The sequence below is a fragment of the Xenopus tropicalis genome, chromosome 8, assembly GCF_000004195.4.
Source record: "Xenopus tropicalis strain Nigerian chromosome 8, UCB_Xtro_10.0, whole genome shotgun sequence".
Lineage (NCBI taxonomy): Eukaryota > Metazoa > Chordata > Amphibia > Anura > Pipidae > Xenopus > Xenopus tropicalis.
The window spans coordinates 146,359,759-146,379,646 of NC_030684.2; the positions used below are offsets into that span (position 1 = coordinate 146,359,759).

General features: G+C 55.6%; 2 protein-coding genes across 10 annotated transcripts in view; one reads left to right on the top strand and one right to left on the bottom strand.

Moving 5' to 3' along the window:
• On the bottom strand, nt 1-11,614 carry pklr (pyruvate kinase L/R). Of its 7 annotated transcripts, none has more exons than XM_031891140.1 (11): nt 11,566-11,614; nt 6,284-6,457; nt 5,344-5,435; nt 4,888-5,019; nt 3,557-3,743; nt 1,950-2,220; nt 1,603-1,753; nt 1,288-1,440; nt 584-750; nt 321-502; nt 1-230 (listed from the first exon to the last, which is right to left on the bottom strand). In XM_031891140.1, the coding sequence occupies exons 1-11, from the start codon at nt 11,597-11,599 to the stop codon at nt 124-126; spliced, it is 1,650 nt and encodes a 549-aa protein (XP_031747000.1). In that variant the 5' UTR covers nt 11,600-11,614; the 3' UTR covers nt 1-123. The 7 variants fall into 7 exon arrangements, with proteins under 7 accessions (XP_031747000.1, XP_031747005.1, XP_031747001.1 ...); XM_031891145.1 differs by having other exon boundaries at nt 11,579-11,601; XM_031891141.1 differs by lacking the exon at nt 11,566-11,614 and adding an exon at nt 11,482-11,515.
• The window catches only part of fdps (farnesyl diphosphate synthase), a 19,383-nt gene continuing 11,062 nt past the window's right edge, over nt 11,568-19,888 (top strand). Inside the window, exon 1 of one of the 3 annotated variants that reach the window (XM_031890428.1) lies at nt 11,568-11,792. In XM_031890428.1, the coding sequence (XP_031746288.1) occupies nt 11,583-11,792 (210 nt within the window). In that variant the 5' untranslated portion in view covers nt 11,568-11,582. Of the gene's footprint in view, nt 11,793-18,364; nt 18,531-19,888 lie in introns of those variants that run through there. The other 2 variants (XM_031890434.1, XM_031890432.1) reach the window with 2 other exon arrangements.

Sequence of the window (19,888 nt, forward strand, 5' to 3'; positions counted from 1 at the left end):
TGAAGCTTTGGCAGATGTTTAATATGGAATGTGAAGCAGAGAAAGGGAATTCTGGGTATGGGGGGCAGGGAAGCCCCCCCTCGTACAGGGAATACCCCCCCATGGGTAGGTGGGCTATGACCCCTACGGCACTCTCACCACCTGCATGATATTGGTGAAGCCAGAGCCGGGCCTCCAGCCGGTCACAATGATCACAATGTCATCTTTGCTCAGGAACCCGCGGACTTTCCCTGCAGGGGGAGGAGCCAAAACATGCGCATAAATGAAGGCAGGGGCAACTGGCAGCTCCACAAGGGCGGCCCTCGGGCTACTACACTCACCGATTGAAATGCCAAACTGCACCCTGCGATCCACGTCGTCGGCCCAGGCTTCCTGCTGCGCCTCGCGGTACAGGACGGGAAAGACCCCACGGTTGAGATGAGCCTGGCGCGCCACCTGGGCGTTACGCGTCACCGCAATGATGGGAGCGCGAGGGCGGTAACGAGAAAGGTGCTGAGCCGACCTTACAGAGAAAAAAAAGAGGGAGGGGTTAATCTCAGAAGTACCAACGGGGCAAGATGGCAATGCCCTGAGGGACACTTACCGGCCAGATGTGGTCAGGACGATGATGGCTCCGGCACAGCATTTAAACGAGGCCTCTACAGCCCCGATGGCAGTCACCTCCGTGGGGTCCTGGGTCAGCGGGGTCACCCGTCGCAGCTCCTCAAACAGCTGCTGGTTGTAGATAGCCGCCTCGGCTTCTCGGGCAATCTGCAAGGAGACAGACTGTCACCCCACGGCTCTTACCTAAATGCCCCAGGGCTCATTCCTAGAACAACTCCCTACTCTTCCAGCACCCCCATACTGGCTTAATGCACTAGGGCATTTAGGGTGCTCCTAGGTTACAGAGGCAGAGAGTGTTGCACACTGTTCCTTTAGAATGGCTCTAGCCTGTGTGGCCCTTGTCTTTTGGCACCACTCTCACAATGGCCACAAAGGTCCTATGGCCAATAAAGGTCCTATGGCCAATAAAGGTCCTATGGCCAATAAAGGTCCTATGGCCAATAAAGGTCCTATGGCCAATAAAGGTCCTATGGCCAATAAAGGTCCTATGGCGTGGTCTAGCATTGGGATAGCATTCAGCAATGAGATTTGCCCCGATGGAGCAGGGCACGAGACTAGAGCCAAAAGGCAAGGGCCACGCAGGCCAGAGCCCAATTTAAAGGAACAGTGTCCCACTGCAATGCTGGGAAACGAGAGGCCAGATCCCCATAGCCCAGACCAGTCAAACCAGTTGGGCCCCCTCACCGCGTGCTGCATGTGTACAGACTCCAGCGGGTACAGGCCCTTGGCGGTCTCTCCAGACAACATGATACAGTCGGCTCCATCCAGCACAGCGTTGGCTACGTCACTGCTCTCGGCACGGGTGGGGCGGGGCTTCTTGATCATACTCTCCAACATCTACAGCAGTAATTGAACACAAGGGTCATGCACACTGGAGGCTTGTGTAGTGAACAGGGGGTGAGGGTGTAACCCCAGATATGGGGCAAGTCTGAGATGAGTCGGGTACAGAGAATAAGTGATGCATGTTGGGAGCAGAAGTAAAAATGGAGGAGGAGTCACCTGTGTGGCACAGATGACTGGCTTCCCTGCTCTGTTGCAACGACCAATCATCATTTTCTGGGCCAAGAAAACTTTCTCTGCTGGGATTTCGATGCCAAGGTCCCCCCGGGCCACCATGATGCCATCACTGGCCTCCAGAATCTCATCGAACCTGCAGAGGGAGGTCATGTGAGGAACCAAGGGAGGAAGGGGCGAGGGGTAGCGAGAGAGAGCGACGCACAAGCAAAGGAATAGCCAGAGGGAGGGGCATGGAAGAGCACCACCCAGAAGATAGAAACCTTGCAGGGAGCCCAGGCCAAAGTGGAGTCTAGTCAGTAGGCCGCAGAAAAGAGCATGGAGGCCGTTACCTCTTGACCCCCTCATGATTCTCTATCTTGCTGATGATGCGAATATTGCCACCCTTCTCTCCCAGTTTCTGGCGAATGGCGTGTACGTCCTGCGCCTTGCGAATGAACGAGGCAAACACCATGTCTACGCCCTGCTCAATGCCAAACTGCAAGTCCAGGCAATCCCTCTCCGACAGGGCAGGAAGGTCCACCTGGGCCCCGGGCAAGTTCACCCCTTTCTTACTGCACAGGTTACCCCCATTCTCCACTTCAGTCATGCAGTAGTCAGGCCCTGCTCATGAAATAAAATGGTTGCTATCATTTCTAGAGAGACCTAGATACTCAACCTCTCTAAGTCCCGCCCACACATTCCTACATCATCCTTCAAAATCCATTCCAGATCCCTCCCAACTGTTCAAAATGGAAAAAACGTCCATGGCCAACCCTTCATTGTTGCTAAACCCTGTCTGCAAACGGCCAAGTATTTATCTGCTCCGAGTACTGACCCACCATCTTCTTCTTGGAATATCATCCAAAACAACCATCCCTTCAATTTATCCAAACCCTACCAACACTATGCCCAACCCTAAAACTCCCCCAAGCACTATGTAATTATTGCCCTCCCTCATCTTCTTGTAACCCCACCCAACACATGCTTGTCTATGCAACCCCTCCAAACCCTACCAACACTATGCCCAACCCTAAATCTCCCCCAAGCACTACCTAATTATTGCCCACCATCATCTTATAATTCCACCAAAGCCCAGCAATATTAAATGCTATATAAAGTGTTTGGTGCTTTTGGGAACAAACCAAAGAACTACTTGCCTAGGAATCAGGCGCGCTACCCTATTGGCCACCCAAGCCTGGCGCTGCCAATATGAAAGAAGTAAATCTAGAGCAACTGGACTTGCAGAGTAATCACTGAAGACGTTTTGCTCCTCATCCGAGCAGCTTCTTCATTTCAACCAACTGGTATGGGAAGTCCTTGGCATATAAACGTTTATACGGAGAGGACTTCCGATACCAGTCAGTTGTCACCTCCCTGCATAGTGACATTGTCCCACTGTGACTGGATGGGTGGAAGAGTTTATATGGAGAGGACTTCCCGTACCAGTCAGTTGTCACCTCCTTGCATAGTGACATTGCCCCACTGTGACTGGATGGGTGGAAGAGTTTATATGGAGAGGACTTCCCGTACTGAACTGAAGAAGCTGCTCGGATGAGGAGAGAAACGTCTCAGTGATTTCTCAGCAAGTCCAGTTGCTCTAGATTTACTTCTACTACAAACACCATGACCTGGATGAATGAAAACCCTCATAGTCACGACTGAGGACACTGCTCAAGTTTGGGTTCCGACAGCTCTGTTGGACACTAGTGACACAACTACACACCGGGCTTTAACCTTACAGCAGAGAGGCACTTCATTATTTGGGAAAGAGGACACTGGAACATATTTTTTCATTACAATGTAAATGTATCCGGAGTTGGAGTCGACTGACTCCAAGGTACCCAAAATTGCTTCCGACTACATCTTGGCTAAATACCACACAAGTACAGCCCATCATCTTCTTCTTGGAATCCAAATCATCATCTCCAAATCCCAATGCCTTTCCCTCCAGACTCACCAATCTCTTTGACCAGCAGAGAAATCAGTCCATCGTCCACAAAAATCCTGCCCCCGACCTTCACAACTTTACTGATGTTCTTATAGTCCACCCACAGGGTCTGCTCATCACACTTATCCTTGAAGGACTCATCAGTAGTCACTTTCACGACTGAGCCTTTAGCCAACTCCACCTCTGCATTCTCTCCCTGAGAGACAGAGAAGAAACAGAAGCTCATAGAATTCTGGGAAGTGAGAGAATACACTGGGGGAAGAAGGGTTTAGGGTGGCCCTGACCCTATACATTCAGGTTATGGGTGACATTCTGATGCACAGAATTCTTTTTGGGTTAGTTAGGACCCCTTAGACTAGTTAGCAAAAGGACTAATACAACTTGCTCATTAGCCCTGACTGCTAGCCACAAGGATTCTGGGGTTTCTACATTCTAACCATGGTTATAATTAGTTATTGCTAACTATTCACCTTTTCTAAACACTACTACCTTCTGCTCTACCCAAACCTTTCACTTCTCTAACAGTCACACAAGCATGTCCGACCCTTAAGCTTCTACAGATACCGCACAAGTATGTGCAACCCTTCTGGATCTATGCACCCTACAAAAATACACCCATCCCTTCAACTTCTCTAAACCCCACCAAAGTATGGCCCATCATCTTCTCGGAACCCCATCCAAGCATGCTCAACCCTGTCCAAAAGTATAGCCAAACCATACAAAGTATAGCCCATCAGCTTCTCGGAACCCCATCCAAACATGCCTAACCCTTTACTTTCTCCACACCCCACCAAAGCATAGCCCATCAACTTCTCAGAACCCCATCCAAACATGCCCAACCGTTTACTTTCTCCAAACCCCACCAAAGTACAGCCCATCAACTTCTCAGAATCCCATCCAAACATGCCCAACCGTTTACTTTCTCCAAACCCCACCAAAGTATGGCCCATTATCTTCTCAGAATCCCATACATTTAGGCCCAACCCTTCATCTTCTCCAAAACCCACCAAAACAGGTCTATCCATACACTTTCAAACACTAACAACCCTTCCCCTTTTTGAACCATAACCAAAAATGCCAACTCTTCCTTTTGGCTGTTGACAGGCCCAAGCTGTATTAGTTCCTGTGCTAAACAAGGTCTAGGCCAACTGCACAGTGAGGTGTTGGGGGGTTACATGATCCCACCATGTTCCTCCAGCATAACACCACAGTAGAGAAAGGGAAACCTCATGCAGGAATGGCAGGGTGGGTTACCCTTTAAAGCAAACAGCATATTTCCACCACATCACTCATGGATTAGCCTTTCCTTCTGTTCGGCATTTAGACCCCCCCACACTCACCGTCTTGATGACCCCAGTGCGGATTTCTGGCCCCTTGGTGTCTAGAGCGATAGCCACAGGCCGGTAGTGCGTGGGATTAGAGGCAAAGCTCTCGGTGGCATCCCGGATATTCTGAATAGACCCAGCGTGGTACTGTGGAAGGGACAGAGGGCCAGGGTTACATGCCCAACTTAAATACAATTCTTTCCTACAAAGTCTGCCCCCCAGCCCCATCCTTAGGTTCCCGGCCCAAGATGCCCTTGCCTCCATCGAAACCCTTCCTTTCCATTACAGGTCCCTCAAGTAAGCCTCCAGCATTCCATAATCCCCACATAACCCTCTAGCATACCTCCCAGCTACCACGGAGACCACTAATAATCCCCGGCCATATTGATAATCAACCCCCGAAACTCCTTCCTACTGCAAATACAGCCCCCAAGAGCCCTCCCTATTGCCCTTTTTTCTTCCAGGATTCACCTCGTGGCTCCCGTGAGAGAAGTTCAGCCGAGCGATGTTCATTCCAGCCTTTATCATCTCCTTCAGCATCTCCACAGAGCGCGAGGCAGGGCCTGGGTTACACACAAAGTGGTCTGTAGGGGGCGCACATACGCCAACTGCCCAAGGCCCAGATCACAGAGACATCACACAGAGCAGAGGTTGTATGTAAGGGTTGGAGAGCTGGGGGGTTGTCATTATAGCATGTTTAAAGGGCAACAGTAACACCAAGATGGAGCATAAGGCAAGATGGCACCAACTGGCCAAGATGGTGAGAGAAAGACAAAAGGGTGGCAGGAGGGGCAAATGGAGATAGCATAAAGTAGGGAGAGTAGGGCAAGATGGCAGCAGATGACCAAGATGGTGAGCGAAAGACAAAATGGTGGCAGAAGGGGCAAATGGAGATAGCACAAAGTAGGGAGAGTAGGGCAAGATGGCAGCAGATGACCAAGATGGTGAGAGAAAGACAAAATGGTGGCAGGAGGGGCAAATGGAGATAGCATAAAGTAGGGAGAGTAGGGCAAGATGGCAGCAGATGACCAAGATGGTGAGAGAAAGACAAAATGGTGGCAGGAGGGGCAAATGGAGATAGCATAAAGTAGGGAGAGTAGGGCAAGATGGCAGCAGATGACCAAGATGGTGAGCGAAAGACAAAATGGTGACAGGAGGGGCAAATGGAGATAGCACAAAGTAGGGAGAGTAGGGCAAGATGGCAGCAGATGACCAAGATGGTGAGCGAAAGACAAAATGGTGGCAGGAGGGGCAAATGGAGATAGCATAAAGTAGGGAGAGTAGGGCAAGATGGCAGCAGATCGCCAAGATAGATCAAGCCTGAACAGTACCCATCCGTCACATGACCGGATATATCAAACAGTGCAGCCCCCCCAAGGGCCCCATGATGAGCCCCCAGCGGGCCGCTTACCTATGGTGCAGACAATGCTGGTGTTCCTGGCCGTTATGGGCTCGGAGTCGATGTCCAACAGGCACATATGTTCCAGGAAGGTGTCGGCCATTGAAGCGTTCAGCTGCTGCCGCTGGAAGAAGGCCGGTCCCAGGTCTTGTGCCAGCTGCGCCATGTTGGCTGATGGGCGTCTCACTGTGTGTAGGGCACAGCTCATTGGTTCCCATCACAAGATACAAACCCCCCCTGCCCGAGCCTGTCCTGATACTGTGCAGCCATTGCTTCCCCTACATTAGGTACAAACCCCCCTGCCTGAGCCTGTCCCTGATACTGTGCAGCCATTGGTTCCCCTACATTAGGTACAACCCCCCCCCTGCCTGAGCCTGTCCCTGATACTGTGCAGCCATTGCTTCCCCAACATTAGGTACAAACCCCCCCCTGCCTGAGCCTGTCCCTGATACTGTGCAGCCATTGCTTCCCCAACATTAGGTACAAACCCCCCCCTGCCTGAGCCTGTCCCTGATACTGTGCAGCCATTGGTTCCCCTACATTAGGTACAGACCCACCCCTGCCTGAGCCTGTCCCTGATACTGTGCAGCCATTGGTTCCCCTACATTAGGTACAAACCCCCCCTGCCTGAGCCTGTCCCTGATACTGTGCAGCCCATTGGTTCCCCTACATTAGGTACAGACCCAGCCCTGCCTGAGCCTGTCCCTGATACTGTGCAGCCATTGGTTCCCCTACATTAGGTACAAACCCCCCTGCCTGAGCCTGTCCTGATACTGTGCAGCCATTGGTTCCCCTACATTAGGTACAGACCCAGCCCTGCCTGAGCCTGTCCCTGAATACTGTGCAGCCCATTGGTTCCCCTACATTAGTACAGACCCCCCCTGCCTGAGCCTGCCCCTGATACTGTGCAGCCATTGGTTCCCCTACATTAAGGTACAGACCACCCCCTGCCTGAGCCTGCCCCCTGATACTGTGCAGCCATTGGTTTCCCCTACATTAGGGTACAGACCACCCCCTGCCTGAGCCTGTCCCCTGATACTGTGCAGCCATTGGTTCCCCTACATTAGGTACAGACCACCCCCTGCCTGAGCCTGTCCCTGATACTGTGCAGCCATTGGTTCCCCTACATTAGGTACAAACCCCGCCCTGCCTGAGCCTGTCCTGATACTGTGCAGCCATTGCTTCCCCTACATTAGGTACAACCCCCCCCTGCCTGAGCCTGTCCTGATACTGTGCAGCCCATTGCTTCCCCTACATTAGGTACAACCCCGCCCTGCCTGAGCCTGTTCCTGATACTGTGCAAGCCATTGGTTCCCCTACATTAGGTACAAACCCCGCCCTGCCTGAGCCTGTCCCTGATACTGTGCAGCCATTGGTTCCCTACATTAGGTACAACCCCCCCCCCTGCCTGAGCCTGTCCCTGATACTGTGCAGCATTGCTTCCCCTACATTTAGTACAACCCGCCCTGCTGAGCCTGCCCCTGATACTGTGCAGCCATCTGTTCCCCTACATTAGGTACAGACCCCCCCCTGCCTGAGCCTGCCCCCTGATACTGTGCAGCCATTGCTTCCCTACATAAGGTACAAACCCCCCCTGCCTGAGCCTGCCCCTGATACTGTGCAGCCATTGCTTCCCCTACATAAGGTACAAACCCCCCCCTGCCTGAGCCTGTCCCTGATACTGTGCAGCCATTGGTTCCCCTACATTAGGTACAAAACCCCCCTGCCTGAGCCTGTCCCTGATACTGTGCAGCCATTGGTTCCCCTACATTGGGTACAACCCCCCCCCCCCCTGCCTGAAGCCTGTCCTGATACTGTGCAGCCATTGGTTCCCCATCATTAGGTACAACCCCCCCTGCCTGAGCCTGTCCCTGATACTGTGCAGCCATTGGTTCCCCATCATTAGGTACAACCCCCCCTGCCTGAGCCTGTCCCTGATACTGTGCAGCCATTGGTTCCCCATCATTAGATCCAAACCCACCCCTGCCTGAGCCTGTCCTGATATTGTGCAGCCATTGGTTCCCAATGATTAGATCCAAACAGGCCCTGGCGGAGCCTGTCCCAGTTCCCTAGTACCTGCCGGTGCCTCCATGGTGCTGCTGGGTGTGACTGTACGTGACGGACTGCTGTGTAGGACAGTTCCTGGCCTGGTTAAACAGTGACAAGCTGAGGGGAGGAGGGCCACGAGCTGCTCACTATACATGGGAGGGGGGAGAATGAGAATTCACCATGGGTAACACTGAGGCACTCAGGGCACTGGGAGGGGGGGGCTGTAAGGTGCCACAGACAGTCACTATTTATTGGGCTGGGGGGGCTGTTTTGTGCCTCTGGGTACTGGGAATGCCAGGGGGGGCTGTAAGGTGCCACAGACAGTCACTATTTTATTGGGCTGGGGGGGGGGGCTGTTTGTGCCTCTGGGTACTGGGAATGCCAGGGGGGCTGTAAGGTGCCACAGACAGTCCACTATTTATTGGGCTGGGGGGGCTGTTTGTGCCTCTGGGTACTGGGAATGCCAGGGGGGCTGTAAGGTGCCACAGACAGTCACTATTTATTGGGCTGGGGGGGGCTGTTTTGTGCCTCTGGGTACTGGGAATGCAGGGGGGCTGTAAGGTGCCACAGACAGTCACTATTTATTGGGCTGGGGGGCTGTTTGTGCCTCTGGGTACTGGGAATGCCGGGGGGGCTGTAAGGTGCCACAGACAGTCACTATTTATTGGGCTGGGGGGGGGCTGTTTGTGCCTCTGGGTACTGGAATGCCAGGGGGGGGCTGTAAGGTGCCACAGACAGTCACTATTTATTGGGCTGGGGGGGGGGCTGTTTGTGCCTCTGGTACTGGGAATGCCGGGGGGGCTGTAAGGTGCACAGACAGTCACTATTTATTGGGCTGGGGGGGGGGGCTGTTTGTGCCTCTGGGTACTGGGAATGCCAGGGGGGCTGTAAGGTGCCACAGACAGTCACTATTTATTGGGCTGGGGGGGGGCTGTTTGCTTCCAGCTGCCATAGACACTGTGACAGGGACAATTTAATAGCCGGCATCATAAATCATGAGCCGCCCTTGAAATGCAAAAAAAAGAGGATTTGTGGGGAAATGTGAATGTAGCCAGTAATTAAAAGGACAGCAATGTTTTGCCATTTCTAGACGCCATCATTGCCGGGACATTATGAGGTTAAGTGACTCTGTCCAGGGTCACAAGGTAAGGGGGCCCAGTGGGTAGGTATCAGCACTGAGACTCATTGGTGCAATTTGATGGAAGCAAGGCTCCCAGGCGGCAATCGAACTCAGGGCCCATCGGTGGGGCCCATCGGTGTGAGGCAGGCACCTTACCGATGCGCTATCCTTCCTCCTCCCACTTGTAGTATGTTTTTTCGTAATCTTGTCTTCTACATATTGGCGGTTGGTGTATCTACCGACTGAACTGAAACACTCAGGGGTACAGCCTGCTGCTTGCCCCAAGCCCTATATAACTAGGGGGGCTGTTTAACCCTGTTACTGCCAGCCATTTTGGTCAAAGCGGAACGTGTATTGCCAGACAGTTTGTGAACATTTTGCGCTCTTTCCATTTAGGGGCCTTTCCTTGGGGGGGGACTTTTAGTTTACCCAGGAAAACTATACATTGTTTTTTTCAGGACAACCTAAGCTTTCATAATATGGTAGAATTTTTCTGTAATTCCAATTCTGTAACAAGATATAGGCTTCTAAATGTCTAAACATTAAAAAAAAAAAATCTAAATTTCCATAATATAAACACATATACAGGTATGGGATCCCTTATCCGGAAACCTGTTATCCAGAAAGCTCCGAATTATGGAATGCCCATCTCCCATACACTCAATTTTAATCAAATAATTCAGAATTTTAAAATGGATTTCCCTTTTCTCTGTAATAATAAAACAGTACCTGTACTTGATCCCAACTAAGATATAATTGCCCCTTATTGGGGGCAGAACAGCCCTATTGGGTTTATTTAATGGTTAAATGATTCCCTTTTCTCTGTAATAATAAAACAGTACCTGTACTTGATCCCAACTAAGATATAATTACCCCTTATTGGGGCAGAACAGCCCTATTGGGTTTATTTCATGTTTTATAGATATTTTAGTAGACTTAAGGTATGGAGAGCCAAATTACAGAAAGACCCCTTATCCGGAATACCCTTGGCCCCAAGCATTGTGGATAACGGGTCCTATACCTGTACTAGAAACAAAAATCCAACTGATTGGATAAGTCCTATCCCTGCTGATGGTGCCAATACCAAACACATATAGGTTTATGGGGAATTCCCACGTGTATAGGCCACGTGTATAGGCCACAAACTCCCGGCCAGAAAGCTGCAGACTTTAGATTTCAAGGCCAAAACTCCCACTAACAGAAAGTTTATCCCAGAAAATGATACATTTTTGGAAAGAACAGATTGTGGGGAATCCAGAATAGGTAGAACTGTCTGTCTGCTCCAAACTACCAAGTCGCAATGCTTTCCTAAACTTATTGGGTTTTATCACAATTTGTGAATTTTTTGAAAAATGGCTTCAAAGCTTCCAGTCTATAGAATCTGATCTCCTACAGGCCATAAAGTAACCAGATATGGTAAGGGCAATCGGAGGGTTCTGGCAATCTGGGGGGTCGGGCAATCTGGGGGGGGTCGGGCCAATCTGGGGGGGGTAAGGGCAATCTGGGGGGGTCGGGCAATCGGGGGGGTCGGGGCAATCGGGGGGGTCGGGCAATCTGGGGGTAAGGGCAATCTGGGGGTAAGGGCAATCTGGGAGTTACGGCAATCTGGGGGGGTCGGGCAATCTGGGGGGTCGGGCAAATGCCGGTGCCTCTTTCCTTGCAGTTTGTGCCTGTATGTTACCCACTCAGACTGTAAGCTCTAGGGGCAGGGACCTCCCACTGTACCCCATACCCCATGGCACTTACTCCCTGTGTGTAACTGTGTATATTGTAGGTTTGTACAGCGCTGTGTCCCCTTGTGGCGCTTTATAAATAAAGTTATACATACACAGAGATGCCCCCGGTACCTGACAGAACAGTCCCGCCTATACAGTAGCCCCAGAATGCATTGCGAGGGCCCCTCCCAGCAGGACACGCAAGGGAACACCGAACCCGTTACCTGAGTATCGCCTAGCCACGCCCTAATGGCGCCACTTCCCCCCCACCCTTCCTTTCTACAAAATGCCCCGCCCACTTTATCACACGTATTTTGTTCCCTCACCTTTCGGCCCCTCCCACATTTCTGTCACATCCCACGGAGCCGCCAGTCCTTCATATTGTCCCGCCCAACTCTGGTATTTCTTACTCTTAGGCCGCACCTCTATGTATGACGTCACCATAGGCCTGGCCGCACCCATCAATTCAGCCAATCAGCGTAAATTTCGACCCGTTCACATCGGAAGGCCTACCGCAGTCCCGCCCCTGCCCCAATCACGTGTTTCACGCCGTCAGTTCCCATTCGCTCCTGTGCCCCAGATACAGGGGGTGGGGCTAATGAGGCAGGACGGTGATTGGCTGGAGGCGGGATTTTTGGTAAGTAATTTGTGTGTTTAGAGACTCCCCTGAAGGAAACTGGGGTTCTGCCCGGTAAAGTAGTAAAGTAATCCCTAACCGGAAGCGCTAGCTGGGGCTGATGGGAAATGCGAGACTGAATGCAACAATCTCAGTACATTCTGATTGGTTAAAGTTTTCTTAAATGACAGTATGGAACCAATGAATGGACAAGCTTTAGGCCCCGCCCCTGGCACTATAGTCTGCTGTCATTTCTTATTAACCCCAAATCCCTCCCCAACCGGTACCGACCCAGGGGAACCCCAAACCCCTCCCCAACCGGTACCGACCCAGGGGAACCCCAAACCCCTCCCCAACCGGTACCGACCCAAATCCCTGTCCCTCCCCAACCGGTACCGACCCAGGGGAACCCCAAATCCCTCCTCAACCGGTACCCCGCTTACCCAGGGAACCCAAATCCCTCCCAACGCGGTACCGACCCAGGGGAACCCCAAACCCCTCCCAACCGTACCGACCAGGGGAACCCAAACCCCTCCCCAACCGGTACCGACCCAGGGGAACCCCCAACCCCTCCCCAACCGTACCGACCCAGGGGAACCCAAATCCCTCCCCCAACCGGTACCGACCCAAATCCTGTCCCTCCCAACCGGGTACGACCCAGGGGAACCCCAAATCCCTCAAACGTACCCTTCCGACCCAGGGGAACCCCAAATCCCTCCCAACCGGTACCCTGACCCAGGGGAACCCCAAAATCCTCCCAACCGTACCCTGACCCAGGGAACCCCAAACCCCTCCCCAACCGGTACCGACCCAGGGGAACCCCAAACCCCTCCCAACCGGTACCCGACCCAGGGACCCCAAACCGCCTCCCAACCGGTACCGACCCAGGGGAACCCCAAACCCCTCCCGAACGGTACCGACCCAGGGGAACCCAAACCCCTCCCGACCGGTAACCGACCCAGGGGACCCCAAACCCCCACCCGACCGGTACCTGACCAGGGAACCCCAAAACCCTCCCCGACCGTACCGGACCCCAGGGGAACCCCAAACCCCTCCCCGACCGGTATCCGACCAGGGGAACCCCAAACCCCTCCCGACCGGTACGACCAGGGGAACCCCTCCCCGACCGGTACCGACCCAGGGGAACCCCAAACCCCTCCCCAACCGGTACCGACCCAGGGGAACCCCAAACCCCTCCCCAACCGGTACCGACCCAGGGGAACCCCAAACCCCTCCCCAACCGGTAACCGACCAGGGACCGTGACCCAGGGGAACCCCAAACCCTCCGCCAACCGGTACCGACCCAGGGGAACCCCAAACCCCTCCCCAACCGGTACCCAGCGCCAAAATCCTGTCCCTCCCCAACCGGTACCGGACCAGGGGAACCCCAAATCCCTCTCAACCGGTACACCGACCCAGGGGAACCCCAATCCCTCCCAACCGGTACCGGCGACCCAGGGGAACCCCAAACCCCTCCCCACCGGTACCGACCCAGGGGAACCGGTACCCATGACCCAGGGACCCCAACCCCTCCCAACCGGTAACCGACCAGGGGAACCCCAAATCCCTCCCCAACCGGTACCGCGACCAAATCTGTCCTGCCCCAACCGGACCGCGACCCAGGGAACCCCAAATCCCTCCTCAACCGGTACCGACCCAGGGGAACCCCAAATCCCTCCCCAACCGGTACCGACCCAGGGGAACCCCAAACCCCTCCCCAACCGGTACCGACCCAGGGGAACCCCAAACCCCTCCCCAACCGGTACCGACCCAGGGGAACCCCAAACCCCTCCCCAACCGGTACCGACCCAGGGGAACCCCAAACCCCTCCCCAACCGGTACCGACCCAGGGGAACCCCAAACCCCCCCGACCCGACCGGTAACCGACCCAGGGGAACCCCAAACCCCACCGCGACCGGTTACCGACCCAGGGAACCCCAAACCCTCCCCGACCGGTACCCTGACGCCAGGGAACCAAACCCCTCGACCGGTAACAGCGACCCAGGGGAACCCAAACCTCACCGACGGTACTGACCCAGGGGAACCCAACCCCTCCCCGACCGGTACCGACCCAGGGGAACCCCAAACCCCTCCCCAACCGGTACCGACCCAGGGGAACCCCAAACCCCTCCCCAACCGGTACCGACCCAGGGGAACCCCAAACCCCTCCCCGACCGGTACCGACCCAGGGGAACCCCAAACCCCTCCCCGACCGGTACCGCCCAGGGAACCCCAACCCCTCCCCGCCGGTACCGACCCAGGGGGGAACCCCAACCCCTCCGACCGGTACCGACCCAGGGAACCCCAAACCCTCCGACCGGTACCTTTGACCCAGGGGAAACCCCAAACCCCTCATCCCGACCGGTTACCGACCCAGGGGAACCCCACACCTCCCCGACCGGTAACCCGACCCAGGGAACCCCAAACCCTCCCGACCGGTACCGACCCGGGGAACACCAAACCCTCCCGACCGGTACCGAAGCCCAGGGGAAACCCAAACCCCTCCCGACGGTACCCGACCCAGGGAACCCCACCCCTCCCCGACCGGTACGACCAGGGGAACCCCTCCCGACCGGTCCCGACCCAGGGGAAACCCAAACCCTCCCGACTTGGTACCGACCCAGGGAACCCCTCCCGACGCGGTACCGACCACAGGGGAGACCCCAACCCCTCCCCGACGGTACCAGACGCCAGGGAACCCCAAACCCTCCCCGACGCGTCGACCCAGGGTGACCCCAAACCCCTCCCCGACCGGTACCAAGACCCAGGGAACCCAAACCGCTCCCCTACCGGTACCGACCCACAGGGGAACCCCAAATCCTCCCCGACCGTACTAGACCCAGGGGAACCCCTCCCCAACCGGTATCACGTACTGCGCCCGATTGCCAGAACCCAGGGGAACCCCAAATCCCTCCCTCAACCGGTACCTAGTGACCCAGGGGAAACCCCAAATCCTCCCCAACGCGGTACGACCCAGGGGAAACCCCAAATCCGCTCCCCAACCGGTACCTCATCGACACCAGGGGAACCCCAAACCCTCCCAACCGTACCCGACCCAGGGGAACCAAAATCCCTCCCCAACCGGTACGCGACCAGGGGACCCCAAACCCCTCCCCAAACCGGTACCGACCAGGGGAACCCCAAACCCCCCCAACCGGTAACCAGACCCAAGGGAACCCCAAATCCTCCCAACCGGTAACCGACCCAGGGGACCCCCACCCCTCCCCAACCGGTACCGACCAGGGGAACCCCAAACCCCTCCCAACCGGTACCGACCCAGGGGAAACCACAACCCCTCCACCGTACCTGACCCAGGGGACCCCCAAACCCTCCCAACCGGTACCGACCCAGGGGGAACCCCAAACCCCTCCCCAACCGGTACCGACCAGGGGAACCCAAACCCTCCCCCAACCGGTACGACCAGGGGAACCCACAACCCCTTCCCCCACCGGACCTTTCGACAGGGGATACTCAAACCCCTCCCCACCGGTACCGACCCAGGGGGAACCCTTGATGTCACCCAAACCCCACCCAACGGTACGGACCCAGGGAACCCCAAACCCCTCCCCAACCGGTACCCCGACCCAGGGGAACCCCAAATCCGCCTCCCCCAACCGGTACCGACCAGGGGACCCCAAAATCCCTCCCAACGTACCCGACCCAGGGGAACCCCAAACCCCTCCCCAACCGGTACCGACCCATGGGGAACCCCAAACCCTCCCAACCGTACCCCGAGACGCCAGGGGAACCCCAAATCCCTCCCCAACCGGTACCGGGACCCGGGGACCCAACCCCACCCCAACTGGTACCGACCCAGGGGAACCCCAAATCCCTCCCCAACCGGTACCGACCCAGGGGAACCCCAAATCTTTGTCCCTCCCCAACTGGGTACGCCCCAGTTTAACCCATTGTTGCCCTGGCTTTATGTTTAGGGTCGTTGCCCTGCTGGAAGGGGAACCTCCGCCCCAGTCTCAAGTCTTTTGCAGACTCCAAGAGGTTTTCTTCCAAGATTGCCCTGTATTTGGCTCCATCCATCTTCCCATCAACTCTGAGCAGCTTCCCTGTCCCTGCTGAAGCCCCCCCAGAGCATGATGCTGCCCCCCATATGTGACAGTGGGGATGGTGGGTTCTTTGGGCTTCATGGTGTTGTTGCTCCCAATATTCCCTTAGCAACCTCTGAGGCCGTCACAGAGCAGCTGTATTTGTACTGACATTAGATTACACACAGGGGCACTCTATTTAGTCATTAGCACTCATCAGGCAATGTCTATGGGCAACTGACTGCACTCAGACCCAAGGGGGCTGAATAATTACGCACACCCCACTTTGTATTGGGCTTTCCCGTGTACCCCACTTTGTATTGGGCTTTCCCGTGTACCCCACTTTGTATTGGGCTTTCCGGTCCCCACTTTGTATTGGTCTCTCCCGTGTACCACTTTGTATTGGGCTTTCCCGTGTACCCCACTTTGTATTGGTCTTTCACGTGTACCCCACTTTGTTGGGCTTTCCCGTGTACCCCACTTTGTATTGGGCTTTCCCGTGTACCCCACTTTGTATTGGGCTTTCCCATGTACCCCACTTTGTATTGGGCTTTCCCGTGTACCCCACTTTGTATTGGTCTCTCCCGTGTACCCCACTTTGTATTGGGCTTTCCCGTGTACCCCACTTTGTATTGGTCTCTCCCGTGTACCCCACTTTGTATTGGGCTTTCCCGTGTACCCCACTTGTATTGGGCTTTCCCGTGTACCTGCCACTTTGTATTGGGCTTTCCCGTGTACCCCACTTTGTATTGGTCTCTCCCGTGTACCCCACTTTGTATTGGCTTTTCCCGTGTACCCCACTTTGTATTGGGCTTTCCCGTGTACCCCACTTTGTATTGGTCTCTCCCGTGTACCCCACTTTGTATTGGTCTCTCCCATGTACCCCACTTTGTATTGGTCTCTCCCATGTACCCCACTTTGTATTGGGCTTTCCCGTGTACCCCACTTTGTATTGGGCTCTCCCGTGTACCCCACTTTGTATTGGGCTTTCCCGTGGAATTCCAATAAAATGGATTCATGTTTGTGGCTGTAATGTGACAAAATGTGGAAAAGTTCAACCATCAGCATAGGAAGGGGTTCCTTACTGTAAGGGCAGTCAGGTTATGGGGATTCCTACCAGTAGAGGGGGATGAGTGATACTTGGGGGTTGGGGGGAAAGGGGATCTCACCATCAGCATAGGAAGGGGTTCACCCTTAACTGTAAGGGCAGTCAGGTTATGGGGTTCCCTACCCAGAGAGGGGGAATGAGTGATACATTGGGGGTGGGGAGGGAAGGGGATCTCACCATCAGCATAGGAAGGGGTTCCTTACTGTAAGGGCAGTCAGGTTATGGTGTTCCCTACCAAGAGAGGGGGAATGTGTGATACATTGGGGGTGGGGAGGAAAGGGGATCTCACCATCAGCATAGGAAGGGGTTCCTTACTGTAAGGGCAGTCAGGTTATGGGATTCCCTACCCAGAGAGGGGGAAATGAGTGATTCATTGGGGGTGGGGAGGAAAGGGGAATCTCACCATCAGCATAGGAAGGGTTCCTTACTGTAAGGGCAGTCAGGTTATGGGGTTCCCTACCCAGAGAGGGGGAATGAGTGATACATTGGGGGTGGGGGGGAAAGGGGATCTCAACAATCAGCATAGGAAGGGGTTCCTTACTGTTAAAGGGCAGTCAGGTTATGGGTTCCCTACCCAGGGAGGGGGAATGAGTGATACATTGGGGGTGGGGAGGAAAGGGGATCTCACCATCAGTATAGGAAGGGGTTCCTTACTGTAAGAGCAGTCAGTTATGGGGTTCCCTACCCAGAGAGGGGAATGAGTGATACATTGGGGGTGGGGGGGAAAGGATCTCACCATCAGCATAGGAAGGGGTTCCTTACTGTAAGGGCAGTCAGGTTATGGGTTTCCCTACCCAGAGAGGGGGAATGAGTGATACATTGGGGGTGGGGAGGAAAGGGGATCTCACCATCAGCATAGGAAGGAGTTCCTTACTGTAAGGGCAGTCAGGTTAGGATTCCCTACCAGAGAGGGGAAGAGTGATACATTGGGGTGGGGAGGAAAGGGGATCTCACCATCAGCATAGGAAGGGGTTCCTTACTGTACGGGCAGTCAGGTTATGGGATTCCCTACCCAGAGAGGGGGAATGAGTGATACATTGGGGGTGGGGAGGAAAGGGGATCTCACCATCAGCATAGGAAGGGGTTCCTTACTGTAAGGGGGCACAGGCAAGTGACAGTATTACAGTTGTTTATGGGGGACACAAGGGGGCGGGGACTGTATCCCACCATAATACAAAAGCCAATGATAAGAAAGCCCCTAGGCCACAGAGCTGACGCTACACAGCAGACAGGGATTGGAAGCTGCAGGTCATGGGGCACATTGTATTAACACAGACCAGCCCTGCTGTGATTCAGCGCATAATGGGTGGCAGTGGGCGGGCAGACAGAATGGCACGCTACCATGTGATTGGCTCTGGTAACCGGAGCCCATCCTCATACGATGGTGGTGCCCAATCAGCTCGCCGAACTTCACATGGCCCGGGATCTGTCATTGCTTATGGCGCAAAGGCTCTTGGGATAGCAGTGTCTCGGCTCCCCTCACTGTATAAGATCAATGCGTTAATAAACTACATTTCCCACACGGCACCGCGACACACACCGGTTTAAAGTCTTAAGCCTGGAGGGCTGGTTCCCAACAGCATCGCCTCTTGTGTCAGGGACCGAATCAGTGTAAGTACCGGCTGGGGGCAATAGTCTGTACCGGGGCTGCGGGGCAATAGTCTGTACCGGGGCTGGGGGGCAATAGTCTGTACCGGGGCTGGGGGGCAATAGTCTGTACCGGGGCTGGGGGCAATAGTCCTGTACCGGGGCTGGGGCAATAGTCTGTACCGGGCTGGGGGCTAATAGTCTGTACCGGGGCTGGGGGCAAATATCTGTACCGGGGCTGGGGGCATAGTCTGTACCGGGGCTGCGGGGCAATAGTCTGTACCGGGGCTGCGGGGCAATAGTCTGTAACCGGGGCTGGGGGCAATAGTCTGTACCGGGGCTGCGGGGCAATAGTCTGTACCGGGGCTGGGGGGCAATAGTCTGTACCGGGCTGGGGGGCAATAGTCTGTACCGGGGCTGCGGGGCAATAGTCTGTACCGGGGCTGGGGGGCAATAGTCTGTACCGGGGCTGGGGGCAATAGTCTGTACCCGGGGCCTGGGGGGCAATAGTCTGTACCGGGGCTGGGGGCAATAGTCTGTACCGGGGCTGCGGGGCAATAGTCTGTACCGGGGCTGGGGGCAATAGTCTGTACCGGGGCTGGGGGGCAATAGTCTGTACCGGGGCTGGGGCATAGTCTGTACCGGGGCTGGGGGCAATAGTCTGTACCGGGGCTGGGGGGCATAGTCTGTACCGGGGCTGCGGGGCAATAGTCTGTACCGGGGGCTGCGGGGCAATAGTCTGTACCGGGGCTGGGGGGCAATAGTCTGTACCGGGGCTGGGGGCAATAGTCTGTACCGGGGCTGGGGGCAATAGTCTGTAACCGGGGCTGCGGGGCAATAGTTTAACGCGGGCTGGGGGGCAATAGTCTGTACCGGGCTGCAGGTAGGGGTGCGCGGGGTACAGACTGGGGGGCGGGTAGGGGTGCCGGGGGTACGAACTGGGGGGCGGGTAGGGTGCCGGGGGGGCGGTAGGGGTGCCGGGGGGGGCAGGTAGGGGTGCCGGGAGTACAGACTGGGGGGCAGGTAGGGGTGCCGGGGGGCAAGGTAGGGGTGCCGGGGTACAGACTGGGGGGCCAGGTAGGGGTGCCGGGGGGGCAGGTAGGGGTGCGGGGTACAAGATGGGGGCAGGTAGGGGTGCCGGGGGGGGCAGGTAGGGGTGCCGGGTACAGACTGGGGGGCAGGTAGGGTGCCGGGGGGGGGGGGGCAAGGTAGGGGTGCCGGGGGTACAGACTGGGGGCAGGTAGGGGTGCGGGGGTACAGACTGGGGGGCAGGTAGGGGTGCCGGGGGTACAGACTGGGGGGCAGGTAGGGGTGCGGGGGTACAGACTGGGGGGCCAGTAGGGGTGCCGGGGTACAGACTGGGGCAGGTAGGGTGCCGGGGT